Source organism: Solanum stenotomum, chromosome 3 (assembly GCF_019186545.1).
Source record: "Solanum stenotomum isolate F172 chromosome 3, ASM1918654v1, whole genome shotgun sequence".
NCBI lineage: Eukaryota > Viridiplantae > Streptophyta > Magnoliopsida > Solanales > Solanaceae > Solanum > Solanum stenotomum.
This window is the reverse complement of record NC_064284.1, coordinates 21,512,474-21,534,854: the sequence shown is the minus strand read 5'-3', so window position 1 is coordinate 21,534,854 and position 22,381 is coordinate 21,512,474. Positions and strand designations below refer to the sequence as shown.

Genomic DNA, 22,381 nt, shown 5'->3' with positions numbered 1-22,381 from the left:
AAGGAATTCTCATGGAGGTTTTTGGCACTATGTCCCCCTCCAATTCTGTAACTAATTCGTGGTTAATTTACAAGGTAGAGGATAATGCCCCTTTTTTGGAAAAAAAAATTGTATACTCTTAATAGCTCTAGTGCATATTTAGACTAGTTCCTTGGAGGTGCTTTTCAGTCTATTGTAAAGAGATTTTACTAAAGTTGTGATGTTAATGAGCTTTTTGTAGTAAATCATTTATTTTTCGCATGTTCTAATCCAAATTGGATGGTAAGGAATATTCTCTTATCTAAGTGTCAGAGTAGATGCTCGTACGACCTGGTGGGTTGGGTCGTGACTTTTTAATTATAATATTAATAAAGTTTATTGATTATTTTTTTAGGAAAATAAATTGCATAGTATGATAATAATATATTTAAGAAATTGTAACTTTTTATTGTTTAATAGTTAAAATGTTAGAGTTGATGTGCATCTCAAAATTGCTTTTATATAATTGAATTATTCATGTATTTGTAAAATCACCTTAGACAGTTTTGCCATGAGTTTCTTTAATTATATTTTAATTCATTTAAATTATGTTATGTATTTTTTTTATAGTTTTGTATTATATTGTTTTCATATATTATATATTGAAAAATTAAAGAATCATGAGGTGTACGCCCCATAACTCGGGAATTACGCTTCATCTTGTGCTTAAAGCAAAATGTCTCATCTTATATATATATATACACTTCCTCAAAACGTGGGGAAGTTAAAAAAGAATTGAACACAGTTTCAAACATTTTATTGTTTACTACTCCCTCTGTTTAAAAAAGAATGATCTCTTTTTTTTTAGTCTAAGAATGATCTCTTTCTTTTTTTTGATAACATTTTAATATCAGTTTTCCACGTGACATGTTTAAGGCCACAAGATTAAAGGACAGTTTTGTATATTTGACATAACTTTAATTTAGGACCACAAGATTCAAAAGTCTTCTTTATTTACTTAAACTCTGTACCAAGTCAAACTAGTTCATTCTTTATGAAACGGAGAGAGTATTTAACGGAGGGAAATAAATTGAACAGTGGTTCAAACATTTTATTGTTTACTATTTAACAGAGGGAAATAATCCTAAGTAGGTAGGTGAACGTCAATATACTTGCTTGAAATCAGTTATATGCTTATGAGGGCTAAAAAAAATTCTTATGGACTTCATATATATTTCATATATTTTTTTAAAAATTGTTTACGCAAATTAAATTTTGTAGGCCTCTTAAATTAGTAAATTAAAATAAATATTTCATCATAAATATATGTCTCTAAATAATCATCGATAAACTTAATATTGGTGGTAGTTCTCTCTTTCTCTTAATATGAATCCATTTTGGATGCAACTCTACGGCTAAGGGCCTGTTTGAATAAACTAATAAAAAGTAATTTATAAGTAAAAGTAGATTGTATCCTATTTTTGATTTATTTTTTTAATTTTTTTTGTCTAAAAGTGGGTGCTTAAAAGTACTTTATAATTTTTCCAAACACCTCCAAAACTAAAAAGTTATTTAAAAATCAAAACCACCTTAAGATTAGTTAATCCAAACGGAACTTATTCCCATTATAAAGGTGTGGGAGTTCATATACTATCATAGTGCCAAAGTAGGCATCAGGTCAACATGTTTGCTTTGGCACTTAAAGATAGTTTGATAATTTTTTGTGGTTTTTTCATTTTAGTTTGTTTGTTTTATTATTCTTAGTCTTTTATACATTTAAATATTGTGTAAAAAATATTATAAATTACGATAATTAATAAATTAAAATATTTTGAAAACAGAAAAAAGAGTTCCCATAAACTCCGAAGGTTTAAACAAAATAATTAACATAATCATCGCGGAAGTTCAACCCCTAGAACTGAAAGACATTGTACCAAAACTCTACTAATCAACAAGTATAAGAAAATGGGGGTACAACCCCGAAAACTAAACATATGAATAAATCTAACTATGTAGTTTGAGTCCAAAAAGAATGGACTAAACGAATAGAAGATTCATGGCAGCCTAAAAGAACTGGCTCACCCTCAAATCCAGTCTCGATCAATGATCCCCTAGCTGAGGTCTATCAGTAGCCGCCTGAAGATGCCCTGTTGTCACGCCCCAAGCCTACACCCTGGACGTGGCTGGCACTCGAAGACCATTGTTGACCTCAAGCGAACCGTTGGCCTGGCTTACTAACTCAGCGGAAGACTTAACTCATCGTACACATTTATGAAGTAACTAAAATGTTTTAAAGGAACATTCAACTGGCCATTAAGGCAAACTCAAGTCTTTAACACATGAAATGAAAAGTAAAGACAACTAAATTAACTAACTGACTGTTTGTCTGTCTATGAAGCCTCTAAACAACTGAGATGGATGTCGAGACAGGCCCACGACATCCTAATAAACTAATATTAAAACTGAAAGCAATGAAAAAGAGTCCTCTGGAATGCAAAAAGGTTCACCAACAAACTCTAAACTGCTCACTGGATCAATGATGCGCCGGATGTCGATCCTAGTTACATGTGTCTGCATCATAATAAGATGCAGGCCAACTATCATCAGTACATTGAATGTACGAGTATGCGAGTTAGAATGCTAAACACAACTTAAGCTTGGAAAGAATCTGAAAAGAACTGAAGAACTTACCTGACTCAACTCAACTCAACATAACTGAACTCATTTCGATATAAAGCAGTTTAAAACAGGTGCAATATAAAGAAAAGTTGTTTAAAACATGATGTCACCTCTGTGTGTATGCAAAGATACATAAAACTCTGAAATGTATGTAATAATACAAATAAACTGATGTATATAAGAATACAAAGTACTGTTGTGGGAGTTTCTCTAACCGACAACCATCACTTAAGAGCTATAGTAATTATACAACGATCTTTCTCACGCTGTCAGCACATCCTATACCTTGCCATAGGTATAAGACCTGAACTACTAGGTGGATCCACTAGTCTATGCAAAAAGGATTCATCTAAAAAGTATGACATTTTTCTACCCATGATGGTTACATGGTTTATGGGGGCTATGGGTTCTCTCAAAACCCTAACTCTTTTGGTAAAGTGTAAACTAATCTAATTCAGCTTAGACCCCTAATTAATTACCGAAAACAAATTAAAATGAAAGGGAAAGAAAAAGACAAAACTACCCCTTCAAAATTCGGATTGAACTTTCCTTATTCCAACAGCCCAACTTCCAAAGGGTATAACTCACTCATACAAACTCGGAATCGCACAAACTCAGTGGTGTTGGAAAGATCATTCCAAGTGCTTTCCAAAAATATCTAGAATTACAACTAACTCCTCCTGAGCTAGGATTTATGGACGTTTGAAGTTGACCAAAAACTCATTTTTCCTAACTTAAACAATTTTCCAGATTTTTCATTCTTTCCAAAAATGATTATTTCCAGTTCTTAGCTTCTTCCTAGCTATTTCAATTTGCGAGATGTTACAATATCTCCCCCTTGGGAACATTCATCCTCGAATAAGATTACTCTTACTAGGCTAAGGGTGGTAACATCAAATTCAAACACCCAACAAGAAAATACAAACAAACAACATGCTTACTCATAATTTAAAGAGTACTAAAAAGATAATTAGTACCTTGGTTTGCATTTTCTCCGGACTCAAAGAGATGTGAATATTTGTTCTTCATGTTCTCTTCAGCTTCCCAAGTAGCTTCCTCAACGAATTGATTCCTCCAAAGGACTTTGACTGATGCTACCTCTTTTGTTCTCAACTTGCGAACTTGGTGATCTAGAATCTGAACAGGAATCTCCTCATAAGATAAGCTATCCTTGATCCCAATATTTTCAGTTGGTATAATCAATGAAGGATCGTCCATGCACTTCTTCAACATGGAGATGTGAAACACCGGATGAACCGCTGCTAGCTCTTGTGGTAGCTCCAACTCATAAGCTACATTGCCCATCCTTTTGGATGATAAGGCCCAATATACCAGGGACTAAGTTTCCCCTTCTTACTAAACCTCATAACACCCTTCATGGGTAAAACTTTTAGATATACCCAATCATCTACTTCGAACTCTAACCCCCTTCTCCTGAAATCAATGTAGGATTTCTGACGACTCTACGCCCTTTTCAACCTCTCTTGAATCACTTTCACCTTCTCCATAGCTTGATGGACTAAATCTGGTCCTATCAACCCTGCTTCACCAACTTCAAACCATCCAATAGGAGATCTGCATATTCTCCCATAAAGAGCTTCATAAGGAGTCATCTGGATGTTAGAGTGGTAACTATTGTTGTATGTAAATTCAATAAAGGGTAAATGATCATCCCAATTACCTTTGAAATCAATCACACATACCCTTAACATATCTTCTAATGTCTAAATAGTGTGCTCTGCTTGCCCATCTGTCTGAGGATGAAAAACAGTACTTAAGTTCAACTTTGAACCCAAACCCTTCTAAAAAGATTTCTAGAATTGTGCAGTAAATTGTGCACCTCCATCTGAAATAATGGAGACTGGGACTCCATGAAGTCTTAACACCTCCTGAATATATAACCTGGCATAATCCTCTGCTGAATGGGTAGTCTTTACCGGCAAAAAGTGGGCTGATTTTGTCATTTTGTCGACAATCACCCAAATAGAATCATGCTACCTGCGAGACCTTGGTAAACCTGTGATGAAGTCCATATTAATCATCTCCCACTTCCATTCCAGAAGTTCTATATTCTGAGCCAAACCACCGGGCCTTTAGTGCTCTACTTTAACTTGTTGGCAATTCGGGCACTTAGTAACAAATTCTTCAATGCCCTTCTTCATAATATTCCACCAATACACCTCTTTCAAATCACGATACATCTTTGTGGAACCCAGATGAATGGAATATCTAGAGCTATTAGCCTCCTCCATGATCCTCTCTTGGAGTCCATCCACTATTGGTACACACAATCTACCTTGATATCTCAGTACGCCATCTCCCCCTTGTTCAAAAGTTAATACTTTTTTTTATGAACATTTGCCTTCATTTCAAGCAAAATAGGGTCTTGGTCTTGCTTGCCTTTTACTTCTGACACTAATGATGATTCAGCCCCATTCATCACCACTACTCCTCCTTTTGTGGAATCCATAAGTCTGACTCCCAGGCGTGCAAGTCTATGCACATCTTTTGCTAACTCTCTCTTTTGTTCCTCAACATGGGCAGTACTACCCATAGACAACCTGCTTAAAGCATCAGCAACAAAATTAGCCTTACCTAGTTGGTAAAGAATACTCATGTCATAAGACATGATCCTTGAGTAATTCTAAGTACCTCCTCTGTCTGAGATTGAGCTCTTTCTGAGTGAACACATACTGAAAGCTCTTCTGATCGGTGAACACATCCACATGAACACCATAAAGGTAATGGCGCTATATTTTTAAAGCAAATACTACAGCAGCCGATTCTAAATCATGGGTTGGGTAGTTCTTCTCATGAACTTTCAACTGTCTGGAGGCAAAAGCTATAACTTTACTATTCTGCATTAACACACAACCTAATCCAACTCTAGATGCATCACAATACACCACAAAACCTTGCGTACCTTCTGGTAAGGTCAATACTGGGGCAGTAGTTAACCTCTTTTTTAATTCCCGAAAGCTTTTCTCACAAGCTTCAGACCATTGAAACTTAACTGTTTTCTGAGTCAATTTGGTCAAATGAGACGAAATAGACAAGAATCCCTTTACAAAACCTTTTATAATATCCAGCCAAGCCCAAGAAACTCCTAATATCAGTTGGAGATGTGGGTCTAGGCCAACTCTGCACTGCCTCTATCTTTTGGGTATCAACTCTAATTCCATCACCGGAAACTATGTGGCCCAAGAACGCCACAGACTCAAGCCAAAACTCACATTTTGAGAACATAGCATATAACTCCTTATCTTTCAAAGTCTGAAGAAATATTCTGAGATGACTAACATGATCTTCTTCATTCCTTGAATAGATTAGTATGTCATCAATGAAGACGATAACAAACATATCTAAATAAGGTTTGAAAACTCTATTCATAAGGTCCATGAACGCTACAAGTGCATTAGTCAAACTGAACGACGTGACCAGAAACTCATAATGACCATAACGGGTCCTGAATATTGTCTTGGAAATATAACATTCCCTTACTTTCAATTGATGGTAACCTGATCTGACGTCTATCTTTGAGAAACACGAAGCACCCTGAAGTTGATCGTAAAGATCATCAATCCTTGGAAGAGGATACTTGTTCTTGATGGTAACCTTGTTCAATTGACGGTAATCTATACATACCCTAAGGGAACCATCTTTCTTCCTCACAAACAAGACCGGAGCGCCCCAAGGTAAGACACTTGGTCGAATAATGCCCTTATCTAATAGATCCTCCAACTGCTCTATAAGCTCTTTCAACTCTACTGGTGCCATTCTATATGGCGGAATAGATATAGGATGAGTATCTGGAAGAAGATCTATACCGAAGTCTATCTCTCTCTCAGGAGGGACTCTGGGAAGATCATTTGGAAAGACTTCTGGGAACTCTCTCACTGCTGAAACTAATTGAATAGGAGGTATCTCAACACTAGAGTCATTAACTCGGACTAAGTGATAGATACAACCCTTAGAAACTAACTTCCTTGACTTAAGGTATGAAATGAAACGACCATTAGGCACTGCTGAACTGCTTTTCCACTCTATGACTTACTTATTTGGAAACTGAAACTTGACAACTCGAGTTCTACAGTCAACTGAGGCATAACATGCATGAAGCCAGTCCATACCAAGAATGACATCAAAATCTACCATGTCTAACTCAATTAAATCAGCCATGGTACTCTTGTAATTGACGAAAACGGGACAATCACGATAGACTCTCTTTGCTAGAATAGACTCACCAACAGGTGTAGAAACACTGAATGGTTCACTAAGTTGCTCAGGAATAACATCAAAAATCATAGCAACATAAGGAGTTACAAAATATAAACTCACTTCTGGGTCTAGCAAAGTATAAACAGTAAAATCAAAAACTTGGATCATACCAGTGACAACATCTGGCGAATCATCTTGCTCTTGGCGACTGTTGATAGTATATAAGCGGTTTGTTCCTCCGTTAGTACTGGAAGTAGCCCCTCTAGGTGCAGCTCTGTCTGGTGGAGCAACTGAAGAAAGAAGACTAGGCTCTATTGTCCCCATTACCATTTTCCTGCTTGTTCTTTGGACACTCTCGCATGAAAGGCCCACTCTGACCACACTTGAAACAACCAGTGGAGCCCTCACGACAAATACCTGAATGGTTCCTACCACACTTGGCGCATGCAGGAGGCTTACTAGCCCCTTGTGCCATGTTTCCCTGAGAATAAGCAGGTTTAGCTCTGAAGTTCTGACTATTGTACTCACATTTGTTCTTAGGTGCAGGTGCACTAGAAGATGATGGAGCAGGTCCCTTCTGTTTCTGTTGGAAAGATAACCAGTTTGCATTACTCTTCTGCTGCCCGGACTCATTCCCTGTCTTAGCCCTTTTGTTCTTAAACTCCTTTCTATCCCTCAGCTTCTCTTCCTCTACGTGCTGCACATAGACCATCAACCTTGAGATATCCATGTCACCTATCAGCATTGCGGCTATATCTTCTTTACTCGACAAACGAGCCAACCCAGCAACAAACAAGCTCATTCTACTCCTCATGTCTGCAACCATTTCCGGAGCATAACGGGACAATTGGGTGAATTTCAACCCACATTCATGAACGCTTAGAGAATCTTGCTTAAGTGTGGGGAACTCACGTACCTTGGCCTCTTTCAGTTCTCGGGGAAAGAAACGGCCTAAGAAAGCCTCCTCAAAACAGACCCAACTCACAGGTGGTGCATCCTCAGCTCTATCCACTTTCCACTGGTCAAACCAAGTCCTAGCGACATCCTTCAGTTGATATGCAACTAGCTCAACCCTCTCAGTATCAGCAACATGCATCACATCAAACACCTTTTTCAGTTCATCAACAAAGGTCTCCGGATTCTCAGAAGTACTTAAACCAGTGAAACTTGGAGGATTCATCCTCAAGAACTCACGAATCCTTGAAGTGTCAGCCTCTCCTTGTCGACCTCCTCTTTGTTACCTAACCTAGTTAGTCACCGCTTGACTCAGCATCCTAATTGTTTCTCTGAACTCAGCATCATAATTGCTTCTTTGAACTCAACATTAGTGACTTCCCCTTGAGGTTGCACTTTAGGTGCATTTGGTAACTCTTGTTCCTTAATATTTCTCCTAGCTGAACGACCTCTGACTGCTCTTCGTGGCGGCATGATTATCTGAAAACACGCACAAGCACGAATTAGAAGGAACTTTGTAGAGATCAACTCTAATGCACGAAAAGAGTGTGAAAGAAGTAGAAAATTTTCATAAATGTTGCAGCCTGCTAATTACAGATGTGGCGCGCTTCACACCGATCACTAGGACTCTACAGACGCGACTTCATAGACTCCCTAGGACTCTTGAACTCTTTGCTCTCATACCAAGTTTGTCAAACCCCAAGCCTATACCCAGGATGTGGCTGACACTCGAAGACCATTGTTGGCCTCAAGCGAACCCTTGACCTGGCTTACTAACTCAGCGGAAGACTTAACTCATCACATACACATTTATAAAGTAACTAGAATGTTATAAAAGAACATTCAACTGGCCATTAAGGCAAACTCAAGTCTATAACACATGAAATGAAAAGTAAAGATAACTGAATTAATTAACTGACTGTTTGTCTGTCTATGAAGCCTCTAAGCAACTAAGATGGATGTTGGGAAGGCCCAGGACATCCTAATGAACTAATACTAAAACTAAAAACAATGAAAAAGAGTCCTCTGGAATGCAAAGAGGCTCATCAACAGACTCTAAACTGCTCTCTGGATCAACGATGCGCCGGATGTCGATCCAACTTACCTGTGTCTGCACCATAATAAGATGCGGGCCAACTAGCATCTGTACATTGAATGTATGAGTATGCGAGTTGGAATGCTAAACACAACTTAAGCTTGAAAAGAATCTGAAAGGAACTGAAGAACTTACCTAGCTCAACTCAACTCAACATAACTGAACTCATTTCGATATAAAGCAGTTTAAAACAAGTGTAATATAAAGAAAAGTTGTTTAAAACATGATGTCACCTCTGTGTGTATGAAAAGATACATAAAACTCTAAAATGTGTGTAGTAATACAAATAAATTGATGTATATAAGAATACAAAGTACTGCTGTGGGAGTTTCTATAACCAACAACCATCACTTAAGAGCTATAGTGATGATATAACGATCTTCCTCACGCTTCCAGCGCATCCTATACCTTGCCACATGTATAAGACCTGAACTACTAAGTGGATCCACTAGTCTATGCGAAAAGGATTCATCTAAAAAGTATGACCATTTTCTACCCATGATGGCTACATGGTTTATGGGGGCTGTGGGTTCTCTGAACGCCCCCCTATATCGATGCTCAATACTACTCCCAAAATATGATACTAGCATTTTATGTTTAAAAACTTTCTTCTTTTGTGATTTAAGATTAGTGCTCAAAAACTTAGCTCAAGGTCTATCTTGGAAATCAAAGTTTCCCCTCTTGCTTCATTTAGAAAGCAATTTCTCTTTTCTGAAAACTAGCCCGAAGGCCCTTTGGAAATCGAGGTTTCCTTTCTTGTTTAAATGTGAAAACATTTTAAACCCTTTGGGAATACATAGTCCCCATATACTTTTGAAGAAATGGACTTCAAACTTTACTGTTTACTCAACTTGAACTTTAAGTCTTAAAACAAAGTTGAAACATTTATAAAAGACTCTTGAAAACTTTGAAGGACTTCCCTTAACTTGACTCTTAACTTTGATCTTAACTACTCTTGACTTGACTCTTAATTAGTCCTTGAATTGAATTATGGATTCAAGGATTGTGATTTGTGATTGGAAATATCTTATGATATTTAGGAATGATTTTAGATAGCTAAACATGAGAAAAGATTGAAAACCAATATTTGAGGGTGGGTTTGCGACGCAGAGAAGCTTTTAAAATTTAGTTTTGAAAATGAATTTTGAGGCAGAAGACTCCGTGACGGCTTCGCGACGCGAAACAAAAATTCCCAGATCTGGGAAATGGCTCCGCGACACGGAGGCAGTGCCAAATTTTGACCGACGAAATTTCTTCTTCGTTTTCCAGCTCTAAACCCTCTAAACCCCATGGGTTCTTTCACTAGTTACTTAGAATCGATTAAATGTTCAAAGTACATCAGATTCTACTTTAAATCGAACCTAAAATCACATATTAGGATCAAACTCCTCAACGAATTCAACGAAACAAGAATCTAATGAAAGTTCAACAAACCCATTTAAGAACTCAATTTCTAAGCTTTCAAGAACTTAAATTCGCTGAAATAAATCATGATTGGCGCGTGAGCGAATTAACCTAACGCTATGTGATCTCACATAACTTTTAAGGATCACCACCGATGAAATCCACAAGCTAATATCAACGATCTTAACTAATCTTGAACGTTCTTCTCCTTTCTCCTCTTCTTTTCTCTTCTCTTAAAACCCTAACTCTTTTGGTAAAAGTGTAAACTAATCTTATTCAGCTTAGACCCCTAATTAATTACCAAAAATGAATTAAAATAAAAGGGTAAGGAAAAGACCAAACTACCCCTTCAAAATTCGGATTGAACATTCCTTATTCCAACAGCCAAACTTCCAAAGGGCATAAATCACTCATACAAACTTGGAATTGCGCAAACTCGACAGCGTTGGAAAGGTCATTCCAATAATATCTGGAATTACACCTAACTTATCCTAAGCTAGGAGTTATGGCCGTTTGAAGTTACCAAAAACTCATTTTTCCTAACTTAAACAATTTCCAGATTTTTCATTCTTTCCAAAAATGACTATTTCCAGTTCTTATCTCCTTCCTAGCTATTTCAATTTGCGATATGTTACACATGTACTCAATAAAGAACGAGCAAGTGCAATATTAGTACACAAACCACAGTGTACTGGTAGGATCACACGGCTACTCCAGTAAGTGGAACATAAGCAAATAATTACAACACAGTAAACACACATATACAGAATGCATAATTCAGTTATCATTTAGGAGCAACATACAATTTCCCAATATCAATGGCAAATATATATGAACGTAATAATCATAAGTGGTCCTCTCATGAAACCCACACCCAAATTGTTAGTGTGTCGGAACGTGACACCCGATCCAATGTATGTGTCGAAACATGATACCCGATCCAGTCAACACAACCACAGTCACAATCACACCCGTAATGAACGGTGCTCATAATAATATAATCAAGTATAAGTTTAAGGCATGTAATTGTTCCCACATAATCATCTCATTAGATTGATTCACATTTCCTATTCACATACATGCATGCATACAATGAAGCAATTAACAAGCATTTATCATACAACAACAGATCGAATCATCACCTACATCAAAACCAAGCCTGAGTACTCCTAAGACACTTGAGCCTTCCCTTTTCGAAGTCTTTAGGCTTGTTCTTGGTTTATAAATAAGTAATTAACGCAAGGATCAATAAACAAGGCCTCATATACCCGGATTATATCAAAATATCAATCCAAGGCCAAACCCATGAATCATGATCCTAATGTTCAGCTATGACTTTTCTCTACCATTAACTTCAGACCAAAACACTTCCCCAACGATAATTACTCAAGTATCTAAGTTCTAAGAATCGAAATACGGATTAGGGGAGTAATTTCCCTACCTTTAACACTAGAAGTTGTGGAAATCTGTCAAAAACTGCCTTGGATCGTCCCTTAGCTCTTAAGAATGAAGTTTTGAAGAAAATAACGAAATTGGGGTTTATTTTTTTACTTAAGTCACGACTGGCCCGCCACAACGGAACCCATCCCGCCACAGAGTCCCCGCCCTAGCGGCTTGCACGGAGACATAAGCTCAGAATTTGAGTTCTAAGCTCCCATTACACAACACACCTTGAAACCTGAACGTTCTAAACTACCATTTCACGCCAAGTTCAGTTTCGGGAGTTCTACTCCCCTAAATTTAATTTTGTAAAGTCGTATAGGCTCCTTAACATCTTCGCTATCCACTCATGTGATAAAATTCATAATTAAATCCCCCATCCATTACCAGATTGCCCTAGACCTCACCTGGCTCAGATTTCGTCCAAGTCTACCCTAGACAAGAAATTTCCAAGTTACTACTCAGAAGTTTTCTGACCCAAATTCCTTCCCTATTGGCTTTTCCAAAATGAAGGAAACAACCCCGTCGTTATAGAAAAACCAATGCAGAAAGAATTTGGGTCAGAAAAAGAGACGATCGTAGGCAATTTCTTGACAGTTTTCCACAACTTTTTGTGCTAAAGTAAGGATTTTACTCCCCTAATCCATTTTTCGATCCGTAGAACTTAGATTCTTGGTTAAATATTATTGGGGAAGGGTTTTGGACTGAAATTGATGGTGAGAAAAAGCACTAGCTACACCTTGGAATCATGGGTTTTGTCTTGGGTTATTAGGTTTATTATAATCTGGATAATTAGACCTTTGATTATTGATCCTTGCGTATATTAATTATTTGTAGACCTAGAACAAGCGGAAAGAATTCGGAAAGGGAAGATTCAAGTGTCTTAGGGGATTCAAGCTTGTTTTTTAGGTAGGTGATGGTTTGATTTCATGTTTTGCGTGATATATGTTGGTAATTGCTTCATTGTAATGCATGTATGTATGTGAATGAAGCCTTGTTGATCAAACCTAGTGAATTGCGTATGAATGAACAAATGTATTCCATGATTTAACACTTGATTGTATGACTATGAGTATGTACATATGAGTGTGATTGTGGTTGTGTTGAATGGATCGGGTGTCACGTTTCGACACACTAAATTGGATCGGGTGCCATATTTTGGCGTATATATGAGATCGGGTGTCACGTCCGGCACACTAATTGAGATCGGGTACCACGTTTCGTTACACTAATAGTTTGGGTATGGGTTCCATAAGAGGACCATTGAATTGTCATATTTACTTATTATTGAGGATATGTACTTGTGCATTGCTCTTGAAATTATAACTGTCTATATATTTTGTACATGTATGTGTATGCCTTGTTGTGATTAAGATATATGTTGTGCTTACTAGGATAGCAGCGTGATCCTACCAGTACACTATGGTTGTGTACTGATACTGCACTTGCTTGTTCTTTGTTGAGTACAATGCATCTTCATGTGGCTACGGATAGGCCTCAACTAGGAGAGTAGTGATCGAGATCGAAATTCAAGGGTGAGCCAGCTCTTTCAGGCTTCCATTAGTTCTCCTTTTACTTAGTCCATTTTCTTCAGACTTAGATGAGTACTTTAGATATTCGTTTGTTAGTTTTGGGGTTGTACCCCTTGTTCTTAGACTTGTCGTTAGTAGAGTTTTGGTACATTGAATTTCAGGTTCTGGGCATTGTTTTCCGCAAATGTTTTGTTAGACGTTTGAAGTTTATGGGAACATCAGTTTATTTTTGCATTTAAACCTGCTTCTGTATCTTTAAATGCATAGTATTTTGATTAAGTTGGATAGTTGAGTTGTAGTAATGGTTCTCCCACTGGAGGGTTAGTGTTGTGGGTGTCAATCACGATGGTATGGGTCGTGAGATTGTTACAATGCCACATCAGTTTTTTTTTTCTTTACGCTATTCAATACATACATTAGGACCAGACTGGGCTAACCCCACTATTGGTTGTTTAATAAATAAAAAATGAAGTCAACTTTCGTTTATATTGATGGATTCAAGATTTTTACTTAAGAGGTTCGAAAAATTAAAATATAATATTTGAAATTTAAACATAAAATCTGAAGATAAAATTTGAACCCCTAAGCCACTTAATCAACCTCTAATTTTGTATTTAGGGGATTCAAAAANATGAAGTCAACTTTCGTTTATATTGATGGATTCAAGATTTTTACTTAAGAGGTTCGAAAAATTAAAATATAATATTTGAAATTTAAACATAAAATCTCAAGATAAAATTTGAACCCCTAAGCCACTTAATCAACCTCTAATTTTGTATTTAGGGGATTCAAAAAATCTATATGTATATATAAATAAAAATAAGACAAATATTCAATCCATCGGCTATTTTTTTTTTCTTTGCTCTAATCAATACATACATTAGGAACATACTAGCTTAACCCCACTATTGGTGGTTTTAATAAATAAAAAAGGGACGTCAAATTTCGTTTATAGTGATGGATTCAAGATTTTTATTAAAAAGGTTCGAAAAATTAAAATATAATGTTTGAAATTTAAACAGAAAACTTCAAGATAAAATTTGAACCCTCGTAAACCACTAACTAAACCTCTAATTTCGTATTTAGGAGATTCAAATTGGTTATGTGACTTTCTAAGTGAAATATCAATACCTGAGTGATTTTGTAGTTAAAATATTTATAGTTAAGTGACTTTGACGTTATAATATAAACTTGAATAACTCACTGATAGAATTTTGAGAGTCTATCAAAATTTTTATATGTTTTTAAAAAAATTGAAAATATAATTAAATAATAAAATAAAATTTTTGAGATTACAATTAAATAATAAATACTAGACAACCGGGGGGAGGGGGCATTCTGTTGAGAATACAATAAAATAATAAAAGTATGTTCTCTAATCGCTTTTAGATGAGACTAGTTTAGAGTATGTGTGTGTGTCACGTCCATATCATTAGTTTCAATATTATATATATGTGAAATCCTTAATATGGTTGTAATTGTACACATCTTTTTAATTTTTCATCTGATATTCAAAACCCACAATAAAACTTGACTAATCCAAATTCATACATGGCAGACCCCATTTGATGATAGTGTTCTCCACCAGATTTTTTTTTCATACATAACCTACACAATTCTAAGTAAATGGAACAATAATGAATGACCCTAAACATACATTTAACTTAAATTTTAAGAGTATATTTTATGAAAAACTATAATAGTTCCATTGATTTTATTCTGAATCAAAATAATCATATTTTGTTTAAATATGCAAATCTGAAAAACTATATTTCACTAAATATTTTTGGGATAATTTATTTCTAAAGTACTTATTAAATAACTTATTTTTGTTGATTAATTTCTAAAGTACTTATTAAATAAGTCATGTGTTTTAATAATATGCATTAATATAAAAAAATATTATAAAGACGTACAAATATGTCAAGTCACAATTGATTTATATTTATTTTAAATAAGCTTAAAGAAAGGTTAAAAAAATTAAATTGTAACGACTAGGTTCCGTCATTATAGAAAAGCTAATGAAAAAAAATTGGGTTGGAAAACTTTTTCGTAGTATTTGGATTTTCCCAACCTAGTCCAGATTTGGATGAAATCGTAGTCTTTCAGGTGTAGGGAAATTTGGTAACAATCGGGGGAGTTAATTATGATTTTGATTACATGAGTAGTTAGATAACTCGTTAAGAAATCCGTACGACTTTACGGAATTGAATTCGGGCGACTAAAACTCCCAAAATCGTTCTTAGCGTGAAATGTATTTTCTGAACGTCGTTGGTTAGAGGTGTGTTGTGAAATGGGCGTCTTGGATTTATTAAAATAGCTCACTCCCCAAATTCATTTTTCTATCCGTAGAATGTAATAGAATGGGTAATTATCGATGGGGGAGGGTTTTGAATTGGAAACCATGGAGGAAAAAGCCCTAGTTTGGATACTTGGGATCATGGGTATGATCTAGGATTGTTAGAATTGTTAGTAATCCGGGTAATTAGTGATTGTTTATTGATTCCCGTGTTATTATGATTGTTTGTAGACCAAGAACATGCGGAAAAAATCTGGAAAGGGAACGATCAAGTTTCTTAGGGTTTCAAGTGTTTTACTCGAAAAATAAAATAAAAATGGACTTCTTTTGAAAAATCGACTTAACTTATGATTTGAAGAGAAATTGATTTTCCAAATAGAGTCGCCACTTAATTTTTTTAAAGAAATTAAGAAAACTTGTAAATTTTCAAAAGATATAAACAGATTAAAATCAATTGAAAATCCAAAGGAGTTCGGGGTTCAATTTACATTCCGAGAAGGTGTTAGGCCCTTTGAATGTCCGCTAACTTGCGGTTGACCAATGATTTGACTAAAACATTTGACTAACTTGAAAAGTATTAACTAAGTAAAGAAAACTTCATTTTTTCTTTCATTTTTTTGAAAGAAAATAAATTAAAGGAATTTTAAGGAAAATAGCTCTTATATTTCGAAATAAACGATAAATAAAAATAAAAATATTTCAATTTGAACATAAAAAGAAGAAATGACTTTCTTTTGGGAATTTAATTAAATAAAACCAAATCAAGTAAAAGGTTTGTTAATACAAACAATAAATAAATAAGAGTAAGGAAGAAATATTGAATTTGGGTGTTTTGCCCAAATTTCAAATCTGATGGGCTGTTGACCCAAAACCTGTCATAAGCTAACAAAGGAGCTGCAAATGCATGAGCTTTGGCATCTTTTAACTCAAATTGTCTGTTGGAAATTTTTTGAAGCTTTTGAGCCTATTTTCGGCCTTAAGAAACTATATACACTGAGTGTATACAACATGTATCTTGGGCCTGAATCCCTACATTCATTCTTGTATATCCATCTTTAGACCTGTACGCCTGTGTGTTGCATATTTCAACCTGTATTTCCAATAATCTAGCCTGTATATCAATATCAATATTTGGATTGGTGCCTCTATTGCTTCAGACTATATTTTCTCTTCCTAGTTCATTCAATCAACAACACAAAAAATAATTTAAAACAAACTTTGACTCATATACTATTATATGTACTCCAATTTATTTAAATAATACTCAAAGTAGATTGTCTCAAAAAAATTTGAATGTTCTTTCAAAAAATAAATCTTAGATCGGTAAAACTTGTTTTTTTTTGTAAAAAAAATATAAAGAAAAAAAGAAGCTGAAAAATCATTAATCTTTAAATGTAAAAATATAATAATCAAATTAAAAAAAATAGTATTTCTAAATATGAAGTGTAATTTTGTTGTGCACGCTTAGTGGAGAGAAGTTAATCTCAATATTAATTACTTGAGACCTTAGTATAAACTCTCACACATTGTCATTACTTGCTTTCGCAACGGTTCCATTCTATAGTTGAGTATGAAAAAAGAAAAAAAACAATATTATTGATTCGATCGGATTGTGGTCTCTATTGTTTCTTTTTTTCTTCTTTTAACATGGAATATCATTTTTATAAATGATCAAAGCTTTGAAATATAAGTAGGAGCCTTAGAATCACGGGATGTGGTTGTTGCATTATATAACCTAATTACATTAATTAGTCATGATGTGAAGTATATATATTAGTTTAGTTGTCATATCAACACAAACGATATCTACACCCTTAGGGGTAGTTTGGTAGCGGAATAAAACAAGTCTTAGCTTATTCATGCATTAGAGTCTATAACTTAACATCGTTTGATAGATGGATACAAATTATTCGTGAATATAATTAATATGACATTTGGTAGGTGGATAAGAAAAAAGTTATCCATGTATATAATGAATACAACGTTCGATAGATATATATAAAAAAGTTATTCATGTATAAAATTAATCCGACGTTTGATTGACAATTTTGAAATTCTCAGGACCTTAATATAAACTCTCACCCATTGCGATTATTTGCTTTTCATAACGGTTCCCTTCTATAGTTGAGTATTAAAAAAGAAAAAAAAATTGTAGGTTCGATCGAACTGTGGTCTCTACTGTTTTTTTCTTCTTCTTTCAAACATGGAATAACATTTTTATAATCATGGAGACATCGAAATTTTGTAGGACTCTACCATACGAGTTCTATTTCAGTTAGGGTTCTTGGAAGCTACTTTTTTTAATCTTAAATCCTAGTTTATGCCCACACAAAGAGGTATTATATTGCCTTGAAAACACATTTCAAATATTTCGCAAATTCACAAAATATTCACAAAAATCAATGGAGATCAAATAAATCTCAAGAAAGTCCAAATCGTCCTAGTTTAAGAAATACATCATTAACGATCCTTGAATCACAGAGAAATCTTAAGAGAGAAGTATTAAGCTAATAAATAAATTTGTGCCTATAATGTTTATCAATAAAATGATGTTTCTTCATATTTTATTTGTGATTGCAATTTATTCAGTGACTTAAGATTTGTTGCAAACAGTTCAAAGCTTTGATATATAAGCAGGGGCCTTAATTAGAATCACGGGATGTGGTTGTTGCATTAATTAACCTAATTACGTTAATTACTCCTGCAGGTCATGATGTGAAGTATGTTAGTTTAGTTGTCATATCAAAATAAACGATATCTACCTCCAGAACCCAGAAGCGGAGCCAGAATTAGAAATTTGGAGGTTCTAAATTTTAAAACAAAAGAGAAAGGTGTTTGAAACCACAATAAATGTGTGAAAAGCATTTTCACTGCTCAAATACAATTTTGTTAGGGGGTTCACAAGTTAATATACATATATATTTATTATTTTTTTTAATACAAATACAAAATTAATGGAAAAGCTAGTGGGTTCATCTGAACCCACGAACCCCAACCTAGCTCCACCTCTGTCTACATCCTAATTATCTTTTTTTATTATTGTCTTTTGCTTGAGGGTTTGAACTTTGAACTTTTAGATATTCTTAAGTCAGAGAATATATGTGCATGTGAAACCTTTTTTCTCTCTGAGACTAACGATGGAGGTTAATTTTTGTTATTTAGTGGAAAATTAGGAAAAGGGCATTGCTTAAAATATATCATGCTGCAGATTCCAGTTAAGTCACGGGCATAACTATAGTAGAAGGTTCCATTTGCTAGCTAGCAATACTAGAGCTGTAAACAATAAAAATGATTTCCATCTGTGAGAAACTTTTTTATTCATTTATCGAAATAATAGTAGTACAATCAAATTTGTATGAGGTCAAAAATCTGCATCTTAGCTTAACTTATTAGATTTTTATTATTAGCAGTTAAATAGTATAGTATTAATAAGTAAAAAACGATATAAAAGTGATCAATAAAATAGAATAGAAAGTGAGTCATATAAAGCTTAATGCAGATGAGCACTGAATCCGAATCCAGTGTTGCTAGCTTTATCTCCGAGAACAATTCAATGTGTGAATTCAGGATGAATATACTATACAAGTGTGTGAAATCTACTATTTATAGATTATAATGATAAAGTATCAACCAATAAAAAAGCTCCATTCGAGCCCTAAAGTACTAAGAATAATGGAGGCTGTCCATGGGCAAATGTCGTTAGTACATGGCGCCAGCCAATGTTCCTCTTGTTGTATTCAGGCTATTTGCACAAAATTATTTGGCGTACTTATCCATTTTGTGGCTACATCATGTGGAACTTCATTTTTGGCATATTGGTATACTTTTGTGGCTAGTTTAGTCGCCACAATCTGTATTTTGTGGCGATCTCTTATATTGCCACAAATAACATTCTGCTTAAGTAGTTGTAACAACTTCAAGGTCGCCACTAAAACATGTAATTGTGACTTACTCACTTCACTTCAATGTAAATATTGTGGTCTAACCTTAGAAGATCCTAAACTATCATTTTGTAATGATTGAGTAAGCTCAAACTACAGAAGCTAAGGTACGTACAGAGTTAAGGCACGAGGTGGAGTTGCACGTTTTTTACTTTTGACCAAAAAAAAGAAAAACTTAAAGAGTAGTCGAACGAAACCCAAAATATAAATATTCTTATTATTATATTATGAAATAGGAAAGACAGTCCATATATAATACTCTAGTAGTAAAACGACCTTTTGAGTACAAATGTAAAATGATCAACTGGTTCACGAATCACGAATCTACTTGATAAGTTGATGTTGCAAATTCGCTTATTTAGAACAATATAACTATCATAAGACAAGGAAATTCATGATAATTAATGATAAGAGACATATAATAAAGAGCAGAATGCTTAGCAAGTGAAGCCACTATTATTCATTCCACAGTTGTTGAGAATGAGGCTAAGAGTGAGTGGCACATTCAGATTTATGCCCAGTATGTTTGCTCTTATGGCTGTGCACAAACAAGCTGCCACCTCTAGATTTGCCAGTCCCTGTATCAAACTGCAGCATGGCAAAGTTGGTGGAGACCCCACTACTACATTCACCAAATTAAGTATATTAGCACACACACCAAGTTTCAAAGCATCTCTTGGACACCTTACTTGTCCACCTCCACCTCCACCCCCACCCCCACCTCCACCTCCACCTCCACCTCCACCCCCACCCCCACCTCCACCTCGACCTCCACCTCCACCTCCACCTCCACCCCCACTGCCTGAACCACCACCTCCACTGCCCGAACCACCACCTCCACTTCCACCTCCACTGCCTGAACCGCCACCTCCACTGCCACCGCTACCAGGAGGATGATAAGGACAGAAGGCACAATCAGTATTAGTTGCAGTGACTATGGCGAAGAAGAGGAGATTGAAGGAGAGGAAAAGGGTAACCAATGAGGCTTTAGTTTTAGAAGCCATGTTATTGTAAGGAAGCTAAAGCACACAAATCGTTGCAAAGATGAATGAACAAATGTAATGGCATGCAGGGTATTTATACTGCTACAAGGAATATAATACTCTTTCTATCCTAAATTACACTTCACTTTTTTTAATCAGTTCTAAAAACAGTACTCCCTAAACTATCATATTTTTCATTTTTCGAGAGTTAAATAGTTTAAGTTTGATTGAGAATTTGCTCATTAAATCTTCAATTTTTTAAAAATGATATTGATATATTGTAAACTATGTAAAAATTACTATAAGTCACAATAATTAAAAATTCAAAATATTTAAAAGATATATGAAAAATTTATGAAAAAAAAAAGAAGTTAAATTAATTTCTAATTAGAGTAAGATGACATTCTTGTTGATACATACTAAAAAGGAAATATATAGTGACGTATAAAATGAGATGGAAGGTGTAACAATTTGAACTTTGAAAGGTTTCTTTTCCTCTTAATAAAATAATTTATAATTTAATTTAGATTATAAATTTTAAAAGATTTTCTTTTTTTTCTCAAAAGTTTATATTAAATTATATTTTCCATTAAAATTGAAAGAGTTTATATTTAATTAAATTTTCTCATATAAATTGAAACATAAAGAATATACGACTTTGTATAAAAGTTGCCCTTGAAGAAAAATGTTTTATCATGGAAGGGAATTATTAGATCAACACTTTTTATGGATTACAGCTTCATAGCTATAGTGATGCCCGTGACATGGAATCTGTTAGGCTATGGTAGCTCCTTTTCTACTTTTCACTACTTCACAAATTATCCTCCATATTAGGACAACTTAATTCCATGTCTACCTATTTAATGGTAACCCACATTCCTCCTTAGTACATATTTTAACCATAGGTGAATGACTTTAAATAATGGAAGAAAAAGGACAAAATATGCACTTGGACTATTGTAAAATGTCTAAACATATATGTCCTTAGACTGAATTTTAAAAAACAAAATATATATATATACGATATTTTATTATTGATCCAATTAAATTATTTTGACCTACCAATCAAACACTAATCTGCTCGAAAAAATATAAAATGTCTACCAAAAATGGTCAAAAATCGATTATTTAAATTATTATTTTTATCAAATTGATCTCTTGAAGTCCTTTTTTCTAATGTCAAAAAATTTGTGAAAAATCTCTGCATATCGATTTTTCTTTATTAAAAATTTGCTAAACACCAACCTATAAAGGTCATTTGTAAATCCATTGAATAGTGAATTGTCCATTTGATTTATTCATGAACTACCAAATTCATGTATGTATATTCCTTAGGAAATATGAACCCCTTTTTGGATAACAATATGGATAACAATGTATTTTCTAGTTTGGACATTGAACTTGATGACCTTTGGAGTGATATCTCAACCTATAAATTGAGTTATCATTCACCATTGTACTAAAACACACTTGAATAGAAGAAAAGTCCTCTTCTTCATTTCCATATCTTGTCTTCTTAATTCTCTTTATATTATATTATTCTGAGCTTATGTTTTATAACACCTTATCAGCACAATGTTCTACCATGGGGAATTAATCTTAAGGTGCTTATTATATGCCACGAGAGAAGGGCATATGGTAAGAATGAGGTTGGTGGCACAAGGCCATGTCACAGAACCTTCCAAATACGTCTTAAGTTTGTGCCTTTTATTATTTGTCATAACTTATTCATATGGCGCGAGATAGTAGCATATATTGCTCTATCTATTATAAAAAAAATGATTTTATGCAATTATAAATTAGTAGATATTGCTTTAAGTTGAATATCTTATATTAAAACATATAGTTTACAAATTATATTTTGCATATAACTTGTT

At 34.5% G+C, this 22,381-nt stretch overlaps 1 protein-coding gene across 5 annotated transcripts; it reads right to left on the bottom strand.

Annotated features, from left to right (window-relative positions):
- Positions 1-19,714: 19,714 nt before the first annotated feature.
- On the bottom strand, positions 19,715-20,589 carry LOC125861028 (14 kDa proline-rich protein DC2.15-like). Of its 5 annotated transcripts, none has more exons than XM_049541115.1 (2): positions 20,279-20,589; positions 19,715-20,224 (listed from the first exon to the last, which is right to left on the bottom strand). In XM_049541115.1, exons 1-2 carry the CDS (start codon positions 20,523-20,525, stop codon positions 19,959-19,961), a joined length of 513 nt encoding a protein of 170 aa, XP_049397072.1. In that variant the 5' UTR covers positions 20,526-20,589; the 3' UTR covers positions 19,715-19,958. The 5 variants fall into 5 exon arrangements, with proteins under 5 accessions (XP_049397072.1, XP_049397073.1, XP_049397076.1 ...); XM_049541116.1 differs by having other exon boundaries at positions 20,285-20,589; XM_049541119.1 differs by having other exon boundaries at positions 20,297-20,589.
- Between the last annotated feature and the right edge of the window lie 1,792 nt (positions 20,590-22,381).

Bases quoted from the DNA above. Each gene is read 5' to 3' on its own strand.
- LOC125861028 (XM_049541114.1), bottom strand. From the start codon at position 20,525: ATGGCTTCTAAAACTAAAGCCTCATTGGTTACCCTTTTCCTCTCCTTC.